General features: G+C 51.1%; 1 protein-coding gene across 1 annotated transcript in view; it reads right to left on the bottom strand.

Annotated features, from left to right (window-relative positions):
• The window catches only part of TDRD9 (tudor domain containing 9), a 111351-nt gene that overhangs the window by 49548 nt on the left and 39303 nt on the right, over nucleotides 1–22500 (bottom strand). Inside the window, exons 8-19 of the mRNA XM_052659887.1 lie at nucleotides 15928–16031; nucleotides 12760–12824; nucleotides 9914–9968; nucleotides 9678–9762; nucleotides 8045–8102; nucleotides 5924–6028; nucleotides 3623–3720; nucleotides 2997–3128; nucleotides 2017–2182; nucleotides 1864–1927; nucleotides 1727–1790; nucleotides 1314–1358 (exon numbers count right to left, since the gene is read on the bottom strand). Coding sequence (XP_052515847.1) covers nucleotides 1314–1358; nucleotides 1727–1790; nucleotides 1864–1927; nucleotides 2017–2182; nucleotides 2997–3128; nucleotides 3623–3720; nucleotides 5924–6028; nucleotides 8045–8102; nucleotides 9678–9762; nucleotides 9914–9968; nucleotides 12760–12824; nucleotides 15928–16031 — 1041 coding nt within the window. The remainder of the gene's footprint in view (nucleotides 1–1313; nucleotides 1359–1726; nucleotides 1791–1863; nucleotides 1928–2016; nucleotides 2183–2996; nucleotides 3129–3622; nucleotides 3721–5923; nucleotides 6029–8044; nucleotides 8103–9677; nucleotides 9763–9913; nucleotides 9969–12759; nucleotides 12825–15927; nucleotides 16032–22500) is intronic.

Genomic DNA, 22500 nt, shown 5'->3' with positions numbered 1-22500 from the left:
TCTTGCTTTTTCTACGATCCAGCAGATGTTGGCAATTTGATTTCTGGTTCCTCTGCCTTGTCTAAATATAGGTTGTGCATCTGGAAGTTCTCAGTTCGTGTACTGTTGAAGCCTAGCTTGGAGAATTTTGAGCATTGCTTTGCTAGCATGTGAGATGAGTGCAATTGTGCGATAGTTTTAACATTCTTTGGCATTGCCTTTCTTTGGGATTGGGATGAAAACTGACCTTTTCCAGTCCTGTGTCCACCACCAAGTTTTCCAAATTTGCTGATATACTGAGTGCAGCACTTTCACAGCATCATCTTTTAGGATTTGAAATAGCTCAGCTGGAATTCCATGACCTCCACTAGCTTTGTTCGTAGTGATGCATCCTAAGGCCCACTTGACATCGCACTGCAAGGATGTCTGGCTCTAGGTGAGCGATCACAGCATCGTGGTTATCTGGATCATTAACATCTTTTTTGTACACTTCTTCTGTGTATTCTTGCCATCTCTTCTCAATCTCTTGCTTCTGTTAGGTCCATACTGTTTCTGGCCTTTACTGTGCCCACCTTTGCATGAAAAGTTCCCTTGGTATCTCTAATTTTCTTGAAGAGATCTCCAGTCTTTCCCATTCTATTGTTTCCCTCTATTCTTTGCACTGATCACTTAGGAAGGCTTTCTTATCTCTCCTTGCTATTCTTTGGAACTCTGCATTCAGATGGATTTATCTTTCATTTTGTCCTTTGCCTTTCACTTCTCCTCTTCCCTCAGCCACTTCTAAGGCATCCTCAGACAACCATTTTGCCTTTTTGTATTTATTCTTCTTGGGCTGACTGTCTACACAATGGCTTTCATGAGTAACTCAGGCAGTTGCTCTAAGGATGCATCTGGGCAAAGCAAATTTACACACACATACCTATTAGCAACCTTTCGAACACACTCAGTTTAAAAGGAGAACAAAACCTGACTGCACCCACCCCAAAAAACGAAGGCTTTCAGGCTGGTTTTTCCAAGCCCACTATGGAACACACAGCTGAAGCAGCAGATGGAAAGCCTCGAGCCCCTCCACTCTAAGCAGCAGCCCAGGCGTGGCCCCCAGGCCTGTGGTCCCGGCATCTACCGGGGCTCCTGACATGGAAGGGTCCCCATTCTTGGAGGCGGGCGGCAGGCAGCATGGCTACACACAGGCCCCGCCACCTCCAGGAGCTGGCCGCTCCAACAAGCCGGGCGCTGCCGGTTCACACGTGGCAGTGAGGCTGAGCAAGGGGGACCCAGGAAGCTCCCGGGGCGCCAGCAGTCACAGCCGAGAAACTCAGGGAATAGCCACTGACCTTTGGGTGCCGCAGCTCCCCTCTCTGCCTGCAGGTCTGCCACGCCTACAAAGAAACCATCGGGTTCAAAATTCTTTCCTGACCATAGACAATTTACAGATTTGTTCTTTCTTTTTGAAAATTATCAAACTATGATAACACATTTATAGGAGACTTGGAAAATAGAGAGCAAAATTAACATATAGTTCCACTATATACTAAAATTATTCTTTTAAGTGGGTGAATTAGGATTTTTAGGTGGGAGGTTTTTTTTCAGTCAACTTCATAGACTCAGACTCCCATCCTGACATACTTCTCCCAAAAGTTTGTTTAGTCTCAGGGGTCAGTCACACCAAAAACACTTCTGACGGAGACAGGCACAGGGCGTGAAGTGTCCTGACATCTGCAGTCGCTGCTTTCGGAGCTAGACTTACTCTAAAGGCTTCAACAAGTGCAATACAGTCACTCCTGCTACTGCCAGCGAAATTCACTTTGTTCCTATAAACAGAAACAAAAGGTGTCACTTGCTCCCATTAAAACACAGTGGCTTAAAAGTATGAGAGTTAAATACCTATATCCATCAAGATGCTGCCTAAAAGGCATCGCAAAAAAATTCTTCAAGGAAAGAGATGCCGCTATCAAGAGAATAAATAAAGACAATGTGAGATTCTCAGAAGGGCCTCTCCTTACACCCTCCGTCACCACCTGGCCGCTGCACACTCACCGATGATAAGACATTCGTCCAGACACCCGAACACGTGTCCGAGGACTATGAGTTTGCCGAGCTGCTGACTGACAGGAAGCTGGGCTAGAACCCTTCCTAGGAAGGTCAGCTCACCATCGTGGGGGTTGTCGTCTTCTCTCTGCCCGCTCACCGCAAGCGCGCCTACCTTCAGGAAACACAGCAGGGCCGTCAGCACGCGCAGCTTTGCTCACGCCCTTCTTCCCTCAGGCCGGGAGTTTAAGACAGTGACCAACTGTGGATGAGCAAGGTTCCCAACAGCCTCTGAGTCAGCTTACCAAAGACTGAGACTAAAGGTTTTTTTTGAAACCGTGAACGCCATTTCATTATTTCCACGTAACTCACAGGCTAACGAACGTGGCAGGCCCAATCCCAAATATCCAGCCGCCGCATCATTCACAGCCAGATGGAGCAGACCCCGCGCAGAGAAAGATGTCCTCAGCTGGATGGAGCATGTTTTATGGACACCCAAGCAAGTACGAGAGGCACCCCAAGGCCAAGGGCTGGAGGCAGACGCACATAGCCGGCAGACAGGGGCGCCCAGCTGGGCTGCCCGGGGCAGGGGCAGAGCCAGAGCTCACGGCAGGAGCAGAGCCTCCAGCGCCAGGAAGGAGAAGGCTGCTGGGGGGGACTCGAGGGCCGGGGAGAGGGCTCCTGTGGCTGGAGCCGGGGAACAGGCCCGCACTGCGCCCAGCGGCCCTACCAGGGCTTCTCAGCAAACAGCAAGCCCGGCGGGGGGGGGGGGGGGGTGACGGGCGGTGAGAGAGCCGGAGCTTCTAACAAAGCTGGTCTGAACTATATAAACCTGGGATCAACTGCGAGTCATGAATGCCTAGCCAAGCAAACACTGACTACTTGCGGCCATCAAAATACCTTAAAGATAATCCACATTATGGAACCTATAAAATTCACCCAAAAAATCTTGGCTTTTCCCAGCACGAACAAGTATGAGAGGGTCCTACCTCCTTGAGCAGAAGGATGGTGCGTTCAATGTCACTCAGACTAGGTGGAGAAAGGGCCGTGGCCAGCAGGGCCCTGGGCTCACCCATGTCAAGTAACTTCACCTTCAATATTGTGCTTCCTAATGGACAACGCTGAAAAGAACAGAACTTGAGTTTAGAAACAGAAAAATCGGTAAATCAACTCAGAGGAAGCAGCGCACGAGAGGAGGTAAAGAGAATTAAGAAAGGAAAACAGCAAGAGGCAGAGGGCTGGGCGGAGGAGAGAGAGACCGGGGATGGAGAGACGTGGGAGAGGAGGAGCGGGGGACAGACGGGAGGACGGGCGACGGAGGGGTCAGAGCGCGAGGAGGGGAGGGCAGGAGCAGCGGAGAGGCAGCGGCGACGGCACAGACGGAAGGCGCGCACGGGGCAGCTGGGCACAGCGCTCCTCAGGCCAGCCCCTGGCACGGCGCGACCCCCTCAGGGGCCTGGGGCCCAGGCGATGAAGGCAGTACTGGCATTAAACGACCCTGGTCACAAGTGACGTTTCCGGGGTCAAAATTATATGACACTCAAAATACACTCCTCAGACTGTTGGGTAAAACTGTCCATAAAAACCAACTATGAAGATGACCAAAGTTCGTTACCAGCATCTCAGGGATGACGTGGTTGGGGATGGAGTTGTCCCAGAAATCCTTGTGCACGAGTCTGTAACAGTATCCTTTAGACACCCGTCCAGCGCGGCCTTCAAAGGGGGAACATTCGAAAGCTGGCATTAGTTACTTTAACATAAGCATAAAGACATGTTTCAGAATAACCATTAAATACTAAGGAAAACTCTGTTATCCTCTACCAAACCAGGTCAGTAAAAACTTCAGAATAGGGTAGTGTTAGAAGCGACCTTATACACAGAAATTAAGTGCTAACTTGTACTCAGCACAGCATCAAATGCACATTTCCAAAGACTACCATGTTGGCCCCAGAATGCAACGGCAATCAGAACATGACAAACACCACAGCTCTCCTGCAAGCACATAGTTCACACTGATAATCAAGCCGGCAGAGAAGCCTCGCCACGCCCAGTGGATGGGCTGGCTGTGCCCTGTCCCCACAGCCGTGCGGAAGCGTCCGCCCTTCACGACGACTTCACACGACTTGAGTGTGCAGAGCTCAGAAGCAGGCCTGGCCCGTGGAGACTGGCCGATCAACGGCTCTTCTCTTGTGATGGGATCGCTTGCGCCATGGAAACTGCTTTATCCAAAAACAGGATAAAATCTGAGAGCGCGGAAGGCGGGGAGGGGGCTTCTTCATGAATACTTGCTTTTAAAAAGTGGGGCAGCAAGGGAGGTGCCTGTGGAGCCTGGACCCCTGCCCGTTATGCTCCCCCCACCCCGGGAATCCGGCCCCCTTGCCACCAGGAGACTGAGTGCAGAGTCCAGGCTTCTGCTCCCACCCCCATCCCACCCCCGTATCTTCAGGCAGGACTGCACGTGGAAAACCCCAAGGTAATGACGAAACCAAATGCACGACTCCTAGAACCAACAAGCGAAATCAGCAAGTCACAAGACTCAACAGCAGCACAGAAAGTCAGCCACCTCTATACACCAGAAACGAACACGTGGAAACCGGACTGAACAACGCCGTCACAATCACTGCAGTCCCGCCAATTAAACTGAATACTTAGACAGAGAGCTAGCAAAACGGCTCCCTGGAGGCTCTGAAGGTAAAAAACCTGCCTGCAATGCAAGAGGCCGGGTCGCGATCCCTGGGTCGGGAAGATCCCTGGGGAAGGAAATGGCAACCCACTCCAGTATTCTTGCCTAGAGAATTCCATGGACAGACAAGCCTGGCAGGCTGCGGTCCACGAGATCACAAAGAGCTGACGTGACTGAGTGATAACACTTCCTAGGGAAACACATGCAGCATCTGCCTGCTGAAAATGACGCAATGCAGTTGAAGACGTCACAGGCAACCTGAATGAAGGGGGACACACAGCGTTCAGGGACAGGCAGACGCAGATCCCCACACACTCAAGCTCAGGCTTAGTACAGGTCCTAGCAGCGCCACGGGCAGCTCCTGCGTATGCGCACATCACTCTCAAGTCTGCACAGAAAGGCAAAGCGTGACACAACAGCTAGAACAACCTGGAGAAGGGAGAATGGAGGGGCAGGAATCCATCTGCTTCATGTTAAGTCTCACTATGCAGTGATCGAGACAGTGTGTTCTTGGTGGAGGAAAAAGAGACAAGAGAGCGTAATGAAGACGCAAAAACAGTCCCAGACAAGTGCAGCCCGTGGTGCTCACAGAGGTGCGCACGCCCTTCACCACGAGGACGGCGGCGGCACTGGGACACTCTGCATCCAGACAAACCGCACATCGTCGATGAAAACTGACTAAACGGATCACAGACAGACAGGCAAAAACCCACCTGTGAAACTTCTACAAGAAAACAAGCAGAAACACCTTTGCAATCTAGGCTAGGTGAATTGTTCTTATATGACATCTTAAGCATGATTCATAAAAAGAAAAACTGAAATCAATAAACCAAACCACACCAAAATGTAACTTCTTTTCTATGAAATACCCTGTTAAGAAGAGTAAAAGACAAAATACACACTGGGGGAAATACAGGAAGCCCTCTACAGACGACCCTTCAAGCTGCAAACTTTCAAAGGTGAGAATGTGAGTGCCAGCGTTCGCACCCTGGCACTGTGCAAGGTGGCCACACACTCCCGGTGGGCATGCCAATGCACTCAGCTATTCAGTGGAGAGGAGGCTCGGGCATGTCAACAGAGTCTGACGGTGTGAGATGCTGTTGCTTATACGTAAAACTGGTTCCAATAAAGGTGATCTCTGATTAAGACCAAACATACAAACAGCAAAAACCTTAAAAGGACACCCAGTGTGTCACCAGGCCCCGGGGCTGTGCTGGAACGCAAGCGCCTTACCTTTCCTCTGCTCACAGCTGGTCTTAGAGGCCCAGCTCAGCCGCAGACTCTGGTAATTCGTGTCTTCATCACAAACCAGAGTTCTGGTCAAACAGAAATCTATAACTGTCATAAGAAAGGGAATGTGAATACCAGGCTAGCAAGAAGCAACCGTAACGATCGGTGCAGAGTAGTAAGTCAGCTTACAGAGCACACAGCCTTAGATCTGGCGCACACAGCAGCCTCTGGAGAAGACCAGCCACTCCCCACTGCCCAGGGCAGGGCCGCGGTGGCCACGCGCTCCTCCTAGGGACCGGGCGTCCAGACAGAAGGAAGACTGCCGCTCCGAGCCCCCGCAGCACAGGCAGCCGGTGCGGGCTGCACCCCAGCCTCCCGGGACTCGCGGCCGCGCAGCACAGCTGAAGCGGGGACAGTCAGGTCTCAGCCGTGTGCGTTTGTGTGTGTGTGTATACAGTCACGTCTCAGCCATGTGCGTGCATGCGTGTGTGTGTACAGTCAGGTCTCAGCTGTGTGCGTGTGTGTGTGTACAGTCAGGTCTCAGCCGTATGCGTGTGTGTGTGTGTGTATATACAGTCACGTCTCAGCCGTGTGTGTGTGTGTGTGTGTGTGTGTGTGTACGTGTGTGTGTGTGTGTGTAGGGGGGGCGCGCCTGCTCCGTGTCTGTGTCAGGGCCCTCCCCTCTAACACCCGGGGACAGGGCCCATGCTGCTCTCCCCATGCCCCAGGCCCAGCACAGAGCAGGCAGGCTCCGCGTGGGAAGGGGGTCTGTCCCCACCGCATGTGCGCACCCCTCCTCAGTGGCCCCCTGCCTCGGGGAGAGCCTCCTGTGTGTCCACGACACCACGCGCCCCCAGCCCGTCCCGATGGCTCCACTGGGCTCCGGACACTCCTCCCACCATACCTGCGGGGACCTCCACTCGCAGACACGAGGGGGGCAGCATCCAGGACCCCTGTCCTGTGCCCGTCCTCCACCCACCTCGCCTTCCGCGCCCCCCCCCACCCCGACATCCCCTCAGGCTCGATCTCCAGCCTCTTCTCTGGAACTGGAGCTCCCCCCACCACTGTCTTGCAACCCTCCCCAGCAGCTCTTAATCCCTACACAGACCCACGGTCTGTCCATCTGAGGAGCAGCTCCCTCCTGCCCCTCGTCTAACGACCTGCCCTCCCTCCTGACCAAGCCCAGGCCTCCAGCCCCTCTGCCCGCTCCTCACCCCCCGGACATCCGCAGCCCACCGGGCGGCAGGCGGTTACTCATATCACCACCTGTCAGTGCCTGCCCGCCCCCGCGTCGGCACTGTCTCCCAGTCCTGCGACGGCCCGCTGGCCTGGCCCCACGCCGGCGCCCTGCGGCTCCTCCACACTTGGGCCCCCCAAGTCAAGCCCCCTCAGTTGTCGCCTCCGCACAGAGGGGACCCCCACGGCCCCAACCGAAAGGTCACTCCTCCCAACTAACGGTAACCCCTTTCTCTGAATGATTTTCCTACGAAACATCCACCTTGACCTGGAACCACACACACTCTTTTACCTACTAACTGTCTCTCACCAGACAACATGTCTTGCCCATCCTGCAGGTCTCCCACCGAGAACACTCTCCGACACGTGTCAGGCTCCCAAACTTTTTCTTGGCTGTGACGTTCCGCGTGCAGGATCTGGTTCCCTGACCAGGGACACACCCCACGCCCCCCGCACTGGGAGCGCAATCTGAACCACTGGACCACCAGGGACGTCCCTCTGGCTCACGAACATGAACCCACAGCCTCACAGAGTCATCAAGGACAAACACGTGGGCGCCCAGCCTCAGTGCCCTCACCCCTGCACTGACTCAGGGTCCTTCTCAACCACCCTCAGCAACAGGGAGGACTCAGGGTCCTCCCTCCAGTCACGATGTCCGGTGGGGCAGCCCCAATGCTCTACTGCCCACAGACCCTGGCACGCCCCGGATCACTTCCTGTGTTAGTAACCGTGCCCAGAGGCTGCCCGCGTGAAAGGACGCACATGCTCGAAGGACAGCACGGAGCTTGCACCTCCAGAACAGGGAAGAGACAGTGACAGGGAGGGGCCTCCCGAGGGACACACAGGCCACAACTGCCCCGGCCACGCGGGGGGAGACGGGGATCTCACCGTACTTGACGTCTGGAACCGTGACAGAACTCTCTGCAATGTTGGTGGACAGAATGATCTGCAAACAAACAAAAGAGAGCAATCTGACGCGCTCACACATACGGGAAGGCAGCAGGCACAGCGAAAATAAAGCAACTCAAAGTCACTGAAAGGCAAAAGCACTGGACTCACATTTTAAAATTAGCCATTTTTCTATTCTACACAAACGTCCACAATTGGTCAAGGGTCTTGGGGGTGAGGCGAGGAGGAGTCAGTGCAGGGGGCTCTGCTCCACACCACTGTGGGACCCTGGGCCACTCACCTCAGTCTCCTCATCTGTAAAATGGAGACTACAGCAATACCCACCCTATTATTTGAGCTAATAAATTTAAAATGCTCAGAACAGCTCCCGGCCTGAACCGAGCACTCAGTAAACAGCAGCTCGCCCTGCAGCACTGGCGTGTGGGTACTGAACCCCCACCTCCCCCCGGTGTTGGCCCGGCAGCACCACCGCAATTCAAGGACAGACAAATACTATCATAATTAACCTTCCTAACAGCTCTGCAAGGTGATTTTATTGCCTCTCCTTTCAAACAGTAAAATTGAGCCTTGGAGAAGGAGGTGCTCAAAGCACACACCTACAAGGGACAGAGCCTCGAGTCATCGTCCAGTCCACACGCGTGCTCTCAACCCTCCCCTCCATGTGAAGCTGCAGCTTTTCCTGGTGGACTCGCTCTCGGGGGTCCAGCGGAGCCCTCAATGCACAGAAAGCCAGGCTCTGCACACAGCAGGCAAGAAACCGGGGCAAAGCCAGCTCCCCCGACCCCGGATTCGGCAGCTGCAGGGGACCTCGGAATTACCCAGGGGCGCAGAGCGCGACAGACTAGAGGCAGAGGCCCTGGGAGGGCCGCAGCGCCTAAGAGCCCTGAGCTGCCGGCAAGGCCTAAGCTGCCAGCTCCCCCGACCCCGGATTCGGCAGCTGCAGGGGACCTCGGAATTACCCAGGGGCGCAGAGCACAACAGACTAGAGGCAGAGGCCCTGGGAGGGCCGCAGTGCCTAAGAGCCCTGAGCTGCCGGCAAGGCCTAGGCTGCCCCAGAGACGCACAACCTTCTCCTGGAATCAAAGGGGCTGGGCTGCACGCTCGGGGCCCCTGATGATCTGAAGCCACACTCGAAGGGCTGTGATAGGATAATCCCATCACCTACCCATAAAGGATTAAAGAAATGCTCTTAAGCAGGACCAAGAGTGTGGGCTCTGACGCAACCTCCAGGGCAGTGCCAGGGACAAGAGGCCCCGAGCCCAAGAAGCAGCGCCCCGAGGCTGGGGAAATAGCAGACCTTAGCAAACGGACTTGCAAAGCAAAGGCAAAGTGAACCCATACACCCGGCTCATCAGCACACACGCCTGTGGGCGACTAACCGCCAGCTCCAGAGCCCGCCACCCGCAGGGCCTCCCGCTCTCATCAGCAGGGTGGGCGACTAACCGCCAGCTACAGAGCCCACCACCCGCGGGGCCCTCCCGCTCTCATCAGCAGGGTGGGCGACTGACCGCCAGCTCCAGAGCCCGCCACCCGCGGGGCCTCCCGCTCTCATCAGCAGGGCCTCTAAGGGAAAGGCACTCAGAGCGCAGAACGGGTGCCCCGGCCGTCCCACCTTTCTGTACCCGGGCACGGGACTTAAAAACACGTTGTTCTGTTCCTCCAAAGTCACACTTGAATGGAGTGGATAGACCTGCAACCTAAAAAAGAAGTGAAAGAAATAAAACATCCACAAATGGAAAATATAAACGAAAATGAGTAACTACTCGCTAAGATAATCAAAATGATTTAGGGCAGAAACAACACAATGCTGTACAAGTAAAACTATACAGATTATCATTTTAAACACACCTTTTATGAACCATGTTTGTGAGAAGTTCGTGCATGTAGTTTATTTCACCCAGACCTAGGGAAGAAAGACAGTAGGGGAGAAAAAAAGAGATTTGTATTCATTTCTAAAAAACAACCTTTAAGACGACATCTTTTTTAAAGATGGTACTGCCAATTCATTTCAGTGGACTTCTTTATCCTCTTCACCTAAATACATCAGTATTACCAGTGACAAGTGTGTAACATTGTTTTCGTTGTTGCTCAGTCACGAAGTCGTGTCCAACTCTTTGCAGCCCCATAAGCTGCAGCACACCAGGCTCCCCTGTCCTTCACCATCTCCTGGAGCTTGCTCAACCTCATGTCCATTGAGCTGGTGATGCCAGCCAACTGTCTCATTCTCTGCTGCCCTCTTCTCCTCCTGCCCTCAATCTTTCTCAGCATCAGGGTCTTTTCCAATAAGTCGGCTCTACCAGTAACTCAAAAATATGACAAGAACCGTATTCTTCCAATGTTTTCCTTTCCGCAACAGGGGCTGCCTGTGAGTGCTGGCCCTATGGGTAATTTTACATTTCCTGGGCCCCCCACTAGTTTTCCAAATGCCTCACATTAATTATGCAAAACTCTTACAATCAAAAACTGATAATTAAAGAGTATCGGTCACAAAGATGTGCTACCTTTTTACTAGGTCCAGAAATGCCCGTTGATATACACGAAGTTTGCATGTGATTCTGCCACATTCTGAATTGTCAATATTTGAACCTCTATGGGTTGACCTGTGGATCCCCCAAAAGATGTGGAAGACCCAACCCCAGTCCCTCAGAACGTGACTTTATTTGCAAGTAAAGCATCACTGCAGATCTAATTAGTCAAGAGGAGGTCACACTGCAGAAGACTGGGCCTTTGTTTCAATAGGACTGTTGTCCTTGTGAGAAGACACACACACAGAAAACATCGTGTAACCATCGAGGCAAGAGGACAAGCCTCGAGCCACGGGGCGAAGACTGCCCGCGGGAGGAGCCCAGCCGGAGCCCCGGGGAGCAGGGCCCGGAGACACTTTCATTTTCACTTCCGGTCTCCACAGCAGCCAGGGAATTAACGTCTGCCGGGCTTTGTTACAGCGCCCCTAAGAACACTAACACAGAACCATTCCCAAAGATCAGTCACTGAAGTGAGCACACTATTGAACCTGAACTCACATAAACGTGTAACAGAAAGACAACAGACCAAACTGTAAGGTGTCACTGGCAGACGCCTTGTGCCGGTGACGTTTAGCGGCGAGAAAGCGCGCGCCTCGCGCCAGGCGTTCCTAGGCGTGCACTGCCCTGCCTCCACTCGGAAATCACTGACAAGTATTTACATGGGCACATGCAGCTGCACACCACCGCCAGCTGACGGTGGTCTTCTGGATACAAAACTAATCAGTATCAAATACAAAACTAATCCATGCAACTCAAGCAACACACGAGCAGAGCTTTCAGCTCACATGTTGTATTCAAAGTAAAAGAAGCTACCTTTATTCATGCTGTTCATTCTCCCCCAAAACTAGCACAAATACCCACATGTTCTGTACATTACTTTCCACAACAAAGAAATACATGCATTGTCATAGTTTCATCAAGCTATATCACTTGATTAAAAAATCATTAAGAAAACATCATTTTGAAAAAGTACACTTTAACATAAATTAATCTTGTCAAATTAATAAAAGATGCTTGCTCCTTGGAAGAAAGGCTATGAAAAACCTAGACAGCATATTAAAAAGCAAAGACATTACTTCACTGACAAAGGTCCATCTAGTCAAAGCTATGGTTTTTCTAGAAGTCATGTATGGATGTGAGAGTTGGACCATAAAGAAAGCTGAGCACTGAAGGACTGATGCTTTTGAACTGTGCAGAAGTTGAAAACTGTTGGAGAAGACTCTTGAGAGTCCCTTGGACATCAAGGAGATCAAATCAGTCAACCCTAAAGGTTATCAACCCTGAATATTCATTGGAAGGATTGATGCTAAAGCTGAAGCTCCAATACTTCGGCCACCTGATGCAAAGAGCTGATTCACTGGAAAAGACCCTGATGCTGGGAAAGATTGAACGCAGCAGAAGGGAACGACAGAGGATGAGATGGTTGGATGGCATCCCCAACTCAATGGACATGAGTTTGAGCAAGCTCCAGGAGACGGTGTGAAGGATAGGCAAGTCTGGTGTGCTGTAGTCCATGGGGTTGCAAAGAGTCAGACACAACCGAGGGACTGAACTGAACTGCATATTGTCAAGTATCTTAAACAGATTATTTTGTCAAATACTGAAGAGAAAAGAACTCGAGGACTACCTTGATTATTTTCATGGTTATTACAATAATGATATTATTATTAAATAAATTTTAAATGCAGATGGATGACAGTTCAGTCGCTCAGTCATGTCCGACTCTCCACGACCCCATGAACCACAGCACGCCAGCCTCCCTGTCCATCACCAACTCCCGGAGTTCACTCAGACTCACGTCCATCGAGTCAGTGATGCCATCCAGCCATCTCATCCTCGGTCGTCCCCGTCTTCTCCTGCCCCCAATCCCTCCCAGCAACAGAGTCTTTTCCGATGACAATTACCTCAAAAATAGCAAACTTAACATAGCCGATTTTTTCCCGAAGGGGGTCAGACTGCCCTCAAACGTAACATTAAACTCTTCATTATCAACGTTTTTAGCAACATAAAGCTTATAGTAAGAAGTCAAACTAAGAACGCCATCCATTCCCATTCCCAGAGTCCAAAAATAAACCCACTCTACAAATAACCACATTTCACCATATGTGCTAGACACAAACCAGCCTCCATCCCGAGCACAATGCCGCATCGTGGAAGGACGGCACTCACCCGGCAGAAACACCAGCACGCTGCTCCGCTCCGACACAAACGGGGCGCCCAGCCGGGTCTTGGCCCTGTTAACAGGTAAGGTGCACAAACATTAGTCAAGGTGAAGTAGCCGTGGTTTTTTAGAGTCCTGGTAGTGCAGGCTTCTAACCGTGAGAGGCTCTTACCTCCAAGTCACCCTCTGCAACATTCTGTCCTTTACATAAAACAACACAGGGGCCCCAGGATGGGAGACACAGTCCAAAGCCCCACAGGAAACCAAGAGGCCTCCAGCCTCCTGACTACTTTGTCCCATTAAAACTCATCATCAGCAAAAGTCTTTGATGTTAGTTACTGTAATCTAGACCCTCAAAATACTAACGATTTAGAATAACTATTACAAACAAAACTTAAACTTATAAGGAATCGAAAAGATTATCAGAAAGCATTTTTATAGACCAAGATCTCAGACCATCCCCTCGTGTCCTGCTTCCATCAGCCCATCTTCTTCATGTGAACTCAGAAGTCTGATTCCTCCACAAACCCCCGTGGCCCGCCCAGGTGCCAGGCTTCCTCCATGCGGGCCAGCACAGCACTGAGACAGTCCGCTGCCTGCCCTGCTGACATCCCAGCTGGAGAGACCGACAAGAACAACGAAGTGGGAACCTTCAGCTCAGCAATGAGAGCGTGACGGAACAGGCAGGGCCACAGAGCTGCAGCCACTGGGCTACCCCCTCACCCCGCCTCTTTCTCTGTGGTTACTATTCCCAGGAATGGTGGGGACTGTTGTTTCTTGGCTTTTCCAAGAATAAAAAAAAAAAAAAAAAGATTAGAGTGGAAATTAATGAAATAGAGAAAGAAAAGCAACAGAAAATCACAAACCTAGCTCTTTGGAAAGACAAGCTGACAAATCTACCTACTTTGACCAAAGAAAAACAGAGTCCAGTGACTCCAATCAGCAATGAAAGGGGCTTCCTGGTGGCATGGTGGGTAAGAACCCATCTGCCAGTGCAGGGGATGCAGGGTCGCCCTCTGGTCTTGGAGGGGTCCACACGCCACGGGGTAGCTGAGCCCAGGCGCCACGATGACTGAGCCACGTGTGGCCACCACTGAAGCCCATGCGCCTGGAGCCTGCGCCCCACAGCGAGAGCAGCCACACTCGCAGGGAAGACCCGCCCTCCCCAGCTAGAGGCGGCCCCAGCACAGCCACGGAGACCCCGCGGCCAAACGGTCAGTCAGACCGCTTTCTGTCAAACAATAACCACCACAAGGTCCTGCTATTAAAAAAAAAGAGATGGAAGAGAAGACATCACTGCTGACTTTACAGAAAGGAAAAGGACAGTAACAGAGTACCATAAACAACCGAAAGCCAACACACTAGAAATGGACATTGAGCGGGCACAGTCCTAAAAGACACAAACCACTGGAGCTGATCGAAGGGAAGCAGAGAATCTGATCAGAGGACTCCACGGGATGGAAAGCTGCTGGGCAGCACCACGAAGACTCCCCGAGTCCACAGAGCCTCACGCAGGTTCATGGAAAGGCAGCCACACCTCTCCACGGCAACCGCACCACCGGGTGTCAGAGACCAGGAATGCAACTGAAGGGTAACCAGGCAAAGACACATTTACCTACAAGGAACAGCCGAATCAAAAGGTTCTCATCATAATAAGAGAAGCCAGAAGGTTATGGGAAAACATCATAAAATATTTGAGAGAACAATAAAAATGGGTGCCTTTGATATATGTAAATTACAGATCAGTGAAGTTATTTAAACTAAAAAATTAGAAAAAGTACAAGTAAGGAGAGAAATAGCAACCAAATTTTACACTTAACAAAACTGTGTTTCTCAAATGAGAGCGAGACATTTTTAGCCACAAAAAAACTGAGATTTACCAGCAGACTCAGACTTCTGAAGGACACGCTTTGGGAAGAATGGAAACAATCTAAGAAAGTCTAAGATGAAAGAATGATGCGTAAAATGACACGTATTTGAGTAAATGTAAACACACTGATCATATAAAAATAACAAAAAGCTGTGGGAGCTTAAAAACAGTTAAAATAGTCCTCATTTGCACATAAGCTGTAGTTTCCAGCTTGGGTGTCAAGCACTGCTCAAGGCCCAACCCACACGTGGTCCTGGCACATCCCTGGCCCTGCCGCTGGATCAGCGGAGGAGTCAGGATCCAGGCAGATGCAAGTGCAGTGTTGGCAGGAAACCTGTTCTAAAGGCTCGGACCGCAGCTGCCTCCCTCCACGGCATCCTTCGGCAAAGAAGGCAGGACAATACCCTGATACTTGCTGCACATTCACATCACACAACCAACAACTAAAAGAAGAGAAGTCCCGTGTCTGTGTGTGCCTAGAGGCGACAGAGAACAGCCTTCCCAGAAGTCGAGGGCTGGTTACCACGAGGAGGCAGAATCTATATTCTCCTTGCTGTTCCAATATGTAAACGGTAAAAGTTTTTAACGCAGTGTAATATCGTGAAAGACTCTACCACACCTGTAACCTAAAACTGCCCTTAAGGGAAAATACCTTCTAGGTTTCAAAGAGCCAGTCAACGAACACGCGTCTGGATGACAATGAAGTGAAGTGAGCTCGCTCAGTCGTGTCCGACTCTTTGCGACCCCATGGACTGTAGGCCACCAGGCTCTTCCATCCGTGGGATTCTCCAGGCAAGGATACTGGAGTGGGTTGCCATCTCCTTCTCCAGGGGAACTTCCCGACCCAGGGATTGAACCCAGGTCTCCCGCATTGCGGGCAAGCGCTTTACCCTCTGAGCCACAAAGGTAACACCCTGGATGACAATGAGCAGCTGCTTAGAATCAGGAATAGAGCTTTAGGATAAATGGAATCAAAGGCAAAGAAAGCATTCAACAGTCTCTCCCCAGCGGCCCGGCAAGTTTCACCTCGGGCCGTGCGGGGCGTGACTTCTGCACGTCTATCTTCAGGCTGCGGTTTCCAGCTTAAACCCTGTCAGCCCTAAAACTGCACTTAGTATGGCTTTAGCTACTTTAAAATAGAAATTTCCAGTAAAACATTTGTTAGAGACTAACTTTAATTTTAAAATGTCTAGAGTGACCACTGAACAGATATCTATAGTTAATATTATAAAAACACTAAAATGCTTCAAAATGAACAGACTTCCCAATCCCATTGAAGTTCACTGCCCACTGGAGGATCTCTTACCCACTCTCCTTCATGTCCAAGTCATCAAACATCTGAATCAGGGAGATGGCCACCTCATAGACAGCCCTGGTTATCACTGGCTCCTCCAGGAGCTGAGGAGAAAGCTAGAAAGAGGAAGAAGGGAAGCTGGAACAGAGGCTCACCAAGGGAACTCGTAACAAGTACCCCAAATGAACATGGTATCGCTGGCAGCCAGGATCCGGGCGCCTGCTGAACAGTAAGCCCCTGACACACAGCCCCCACCAGCACCGCCCTGACCCATCGCTGGGGCAGCGGGGCAGTCAGGGTGCACGCAGGCGGGGGTCAAACGTCGGGCAGGACATCTGTTTTGAAGACATGGAAAAGGTGCTCCAAATGCCTGTGTAGCCAGGAGGAGCTTCCCCTCCTGTCAACCCTGCCCTCGAGAGCCGAGGACTGAGTCCCCCAGGAAGACCACCAGAGCCAGGGAAGGGCAGCAGCCCGTCTGCACACGCGACAGCAGCCACTGTACCACAGCCGCCAAGGCTCTGCGGGGCGACCAGCCTGCTTTCAGCTGGGTTAACACCAGCCAGGGAGCCCAGGCACTGTAACACTGCCCTTCGGGTGGCCCCTCCGGAACACTGGGGTTCAGCCACACCCACCACCCCCTGGTAAGGTCAGGACCGCCAGTCTGAGCTGGCGGCATTCACATGGCAGAGGCCGTCTCTGGGAGTGCACCTCCCCAGAATACCAACCATGACATCATATCACAGTTTCCATAAGATCTATTTTATAGCCATACTGCAGTTTCTCACCAAGAATAAGAAGGCTTTTTTGTTTAATAATTTTACTTATCAAGTACTGTATAAAAGAAACAGCATTTGTTTGTGTGCAGAACACATCAGAAAAAGACTTCAGGAGAAGTTAGCTACAAATGCAAACTTTCTTCCAATTTTTATAGTAAATTAACTCAGTTACTACTTAAATAATGTTTCATTATTACAGTTCTACTAATGTAAGCATGACAAATTATCCTCTGTTTAATCAATTAACTCTGAATAAACATTCTTGATGTTTAACCTTTACCTTAAGCGATCTTCTACTTTACGCAGTCACCAGAACTTACCACACCACAGCCATACAAAGAAGGTGCAGAGAAAACGCACTCTTCAAACCTCCAACAGTAACACCCACACCGGACTAGAGCTGCTTCCCTACAAACAAGCTGCGGGAGAAGCACGGTGCTGGCTCACAAGGTCTCCTGGAGCTCTAGAATCCAAGCCGGCAGAGCACCGGGTGAGCACCTGCTGAGACAGCAAACAGAGCCCTGCCTTCTCCAAGCCCGTGCGACGCAGGGGACAGGACGCCCGCGGCCACAGCCCTGGCCCCGCTGCTGAACCGCGGTCCCCATGTGCACGAAGGAGACCCGGAGAAGACACGGGTGCCAGAGAGAACACACTGGTCATAGCAAACACCATCTTCCAACAACACAAGAGATGACTCTATACATGGACATGAACAGATGGTCAATATGGAAGTCACACTGATTATATTCTTTGAGCCGAAGATGGAGAAGCTCTATACAGTCAGCAAAAACAAGACTGGAAGTTGACTGTGGCTCAGATCAGTTCAGTTCAGTTGCTCAGTCGTGTCTGACTCTGCGATCCCATGAACCGCAGCACACCAGGCCTCCCTGTCCATCAACAGCTCCCGGAGTCCACCCAAACCCATGTCCATCGAGTTGGTGATGCCATCCAACCATCTCATCCTCTGTCATCCCCTTCTCCTCCTGCCCTCAATCTTTCCCAGTATCAGGGTCTTTCCAAATGAGTCAGCTCTTCACATCAGGTGGCCAAAGTATTGGAGTTTTAGCTTCAACATCAGTCCTTCCAATGAACACCCAAGACTGATCTCCTTTAGGACGGACTGGTTGGATCTCCTTGCAGTCCAAGGGACTCTCAAGAGTCTTCTCCAACACCACAGTTCAAAAGCATCAACTCTTCGGCGGTCAGCTCTCTTCACAGTCCAACTCTCATATCCATACATGACCACTGGAAAAACCACAGCCTTGACTACACGGACCTTTGTTGGCAAAGTAATGTCTCTGCTTTTTCATATGCTGTCTAGGTTGGTCATAACTTTCCTTCCAAGGAGTAAGCATCTTTTAATTTCACGGCTGCAGTCACCATCTGCAGTGATTTTGGAGCCCAGAAAAATAAAGTCAGCCATTGCTTCCACTGTTCCCCCATCTATTTGCCATGAAGTGACGGGACCACATGCCATGATCTTCGTTTTCTGAATGTTGAGCTTTAAGCCAACCTTTTCACTCTCCTCTTGCACTTTCATCAAGAGGCTCTTAGTTCCTCTTCACTTTCTGCCATAAGGGTGGCATCATCTGCATAGGCCATGGACTCCTTATTGCCAAATTCAGACTTAAATTGAAGAAAGCAGGGAAAACCACTAGACCACTCAGGTATGACCTAAATCAAATCCCTTACGACTAAACAGTGGACATGATAAATAGATTCAAGGTATCAGATCTGACAGACAGACTGCCCGAAGAATTATGGAAAAAGGTTCGCCAATATTGTACAGGATGCGTTGATCAAAACCATCCCCAAGAAAAAGAAATGCTAAAAGGCAAAATGGTTGTCTGAGGAGGGCTTACAAACAGCTGAGAAAAGAAAAGAAGCCAAAGGCAAAGGAGAAAAGGAAAGATGTACCATCTGAACGCAGAGTTCCAAAGAATAGCAAGAAGAGGTAAGAAAGCCTTCCTCAGCAATCAGTGCAAAGAAATAGAGGAAAACAATGAAATGGGAAAGACTAGAAATCTCCTCAAAAAAATTAGAGACATCAAGGGAACATTTCACGCAAAGATGGGCGCAATAAAGGACAGAAACGGTATGGACCTAACAGAAGCAGAAGATATTAAGAGGAGGTGGCAAGAATACACAGAAGAACTGTACAAAAAAGATCTTCACGATCCAGATAACCACTATGGTGTGATCACTCACCTAGAGCCAGACATCCAGGACTGTGAAGGCAAGTGGGCCTTAGGAAGCATCACTAGAAACAAAGCTAGTGGAGGTGATGGAATTCCAGTTGAGCTATTTCAAATCCTAAAAGATGATGCTTTGAAAGTGCTGCACTCAATATGCCAGCAAATTTGGAAAACTCAGCAGTGGACATTGGACTGGAAAAGGTCAGTTTTCACTCCAATCCCAAAGAAAGGCAATGCCAAAGAATATTCAAACTACTGCACAATTGTACTCATCTCACATACTAGCAAAGCAATGCTCAAAATTCTCCAAGTGAGGCTTCAACAGTACATGAACTGAGAACTTACAAATGTTCAAGCTGGATTTAGAAGAGGCAGAGGAACCACAGATCAAATTGCCAACATCCATTAGATCACAGAAAAAAACAGGAGAATTCCAGGAAAATATCTACTTCTGCTTCATCGACTACACTAAAGCGTTTGACTGTGTGGATCACAACAAACTGTGGAAAATTCTGAAAGAGATGGGAACATGACACCACCTGACCTGCCTCCCGAGAAACCTGTGTGCAGGTCAAGAAGCAACAGTCAGAACTAAACATGGAACAACGGATGGGTACCAGATTGGGAAGGGAGCACATCAAGGCTGTACACTGTCAACCTGCTTATCTAATCTATATGCAGACAACATCATGACAAACGCTGGGCTGGAAGGAGCACAAGCTGGAATCAAGATTGCCAGGAGAGAAATGTCAATAACCTCAGTTATGCAGAGGACACCACCCTTATGGCAGAGAGTGAAGAACTAAAGAGCCTCTTGTTGAAGGTGAAAGAGGAGAGTGAAAAAGCTGGCTTAAAACTCAACATTCCAAAAATGAAGATCATGGCATCTGGTCCCATCACTTCATGGCAAACAGATGTGGAAATAGTGACAGTCTTTATTTTCCTGGGCTCCAATATCACTGCAGATGGTGACTGCAGCCATGAAATTAAAAGACGCTTGATCCTCAGAAGAAAAGCGCTGACCAACCTAGACAGCGTATTAAAAAGCAGAGACATTACTTTGCCGACAAAGGTCTGTATAGTCAAAGCTGTGGTTTTTCCAGGAGTCATGTGTGGAATTGAGAGTTTGGCCATAAAGAAAACCGAACGCCGAAGAATTGATGCTTTTGAGCTGTGGTGTCGGAGAAGACTCCTGAGAGTCCCTTGGACTGCAAGGAGATCCAACCAGTCCATCCTAAAGGAAATCAATCCTGAATATTCACTGGAAGAACTGATGCTGAAGCTCCAGTACCTTGGCCACCTGATGCAAGAGCTGACGCATTGGAAAAGACCCTGATGCTGGAAGGGACTGGGGGCAGGAGGAGAAGGGGAAGGGTTGGATGGCATTACCGACTCCACGAACCTGAGTGTGAGGAAGCTCGGGAGAAGGCGAAGCAGGTGAAGCAGGTGAAGCCTGGCGTGCCACAGTCCACGAGGTCGCAAAGAGTCGGACACGACTGAGCGACAGAAGAAGAAGAAACACCCTCCTCCCAAATCCCCTTAACGGAGTACGCTGTGCTCCCGGGCGGTGGGCGTCCTCCAGAAGGAACCCACGGGCAGGCCCAGGGAGAGGGACCCACCCTGCTTCTGGCCCAGCTGCAGGCCATGGTGGCCACAGCTGAGGGCACGGCTGCATTCGAGAACTTCCTGGGGAGTGGCTGTAAGTGCTCTTGGCAATTAAAACAAGCTGAAAATTAAGCACGATAAAGACTCTTCAAAGGACCCTGGAGGGAACTGCAGCGTTAGTAACAGAACGACCTGGAGGGCGTCACGGGCCACAGGAAGGGTGCATTTCCAGACACGTGGTGCCAACAGCATCAAGAATCAGAGGGGGGCAGGCGATGCAGGCCCAGGTGCCCCGGACCTCGCTAGGCGGCCGCTAGAGATGCTGGCAAATCGGGCGTGGTGCCAAGTAAGCAATGCAAGTTGGGTCTGGCGGAAGCTGTGAGAAGCAGGACACTGAATCAGGGGTTTCTAAGGTGAGAGACTCAGGGCCCTTTAAATGTGGACAAGACGCTAGGAAAGGTGTGGGATGCAGGGCCGTGGATACCCTGAGGCCCCGAGGAGGTGGGAAGGGACGGGACTCACACGTGGTGAAGCTGCCATCCCGGGAGGGTCTCAGGTAGATTGCACAGCGAGGGACCACGACAGCACTGATATCTCAATGAGAAGACAGTGTTAACGCAGGCCCTCTGACTCCAAGGGTTAGAAGAGAAGCTACATGAAGCATGTAAAAATTAATTCCAAGTTACGCCTTGCGTGTCCATTCACTGAAACAGGAACTGACAGCGACCAGGAGAGGGAAACACGGCTGGGCCCGGCGTCCTCCCAACAGGAGCACAACCCACCAGCCCACCGGGGCTCACACCTGCGTCTAGGCCTGGCCCCTCCGCAGCACGACCAGGAGGGGTCAACAGGAGCTAGTGAGACTGTGGTCAGCTGAAGAGACGGTAAAGCATGCCTACTCGCGCTCCAGAACGGGTCAGACAAGGCACAGCGTTCGAACGTTACAAACATGCGCGTTCTCCCTCCATCCCGAATGCGCGCTGCTTTAAAAGACTCGTTTCCACCCACGGACCGGTAAGGAGGGGGGAGAATGTCCCCCGACTCTGTTCTACCTTGGGGTGGGTGGTGACACACAGTAGGCAAACCTAATGTGCACGCACGCACGCACGCACGCGCACACACGCGCACACACGCACACACGCACACACGCACACACACACACACTACATCATCTAACAGTAGGTGAGCCCTGCCCTGCCAACTCACTGCAGAAGAGACTGCTTGCTTTCTCACACTGCAGAGGCTTTTAACAGAAGCCAGAACTCCTCTAGAGAGCGACCTGGCGGCATCCATCAAAATTCCAAACGCACACACATCCTTTGAGCCACTTCCAGGAACTTACGCTGCAGGAGGGCTCGTCCCACACAGGGCTTCTCAGACGCAGTGTTTCACCCCCACCCCAGGGGTGTCTGGGTCCACAAAGAGGGTGGGGGGGGAGGAGCCCTGGTGGGCCCACCTGCATCCAGTGGGTCAAGGCCAGCACACATCCTGAGATGCAGCGGACAGCCCTCAACACACAGAATTACCTGGCCCAAAACGTCACTTGTGCTGAGGCTAAGAAACCCTGGTCTGCAAGATACACTTTCAGGTGTGCAAAGATGTTCCCTTTGGCACTGGTTTTAATAAGATCAGAAGCACTGGGAATTACTTAAACGAAGATCATCTTTAATAAATGCACCTCGATGTTCACAGCAGCACGACTCACACCAGCCAAGACATGGAAGCGGCCCACGTGTCCACCCACAGACAAAGAGCCCGGGGAGGTGTGGCGCGCACACGCGACAGGCTGCTGCTCGGGACAGGGGGGAGGGAGACGGTGCCATTCTCAGCAGCAGAGCTGAACCCAGAGATTATCACACTGAGAAGGCAATGGCACCCCACTCCAGTACTCTTGCCTGGAAAATCCCAGGGATGGGGGAGCCTGGTGGGCTGCAGTCCATGGGGTCGCGAAGAGTCAGACACGACTGAGCAACTTCACTTTGACTTTTCACTTTCATGCATTGGAGAAG

This window comes from Budorcas taxicolor, chromosome 21, assembly GCF_023091745.1.
Source record: "Budorcas taxicolor isolate Tak-1 chromosome 21, Takin1.1, whole genome shotgun sequence".
Lineage (NCBI taxonomy): Eukaryota > Metazoa > Chordata > Mammalia > Artiodactyla > Bovidae > Budorcas > Budorcas taxicolor.
The sequence above is the reverse complement of the archived record's forward strand: the minus strand, read 5'-3'. Positions and strand labels throughout refer to the sequence as shown.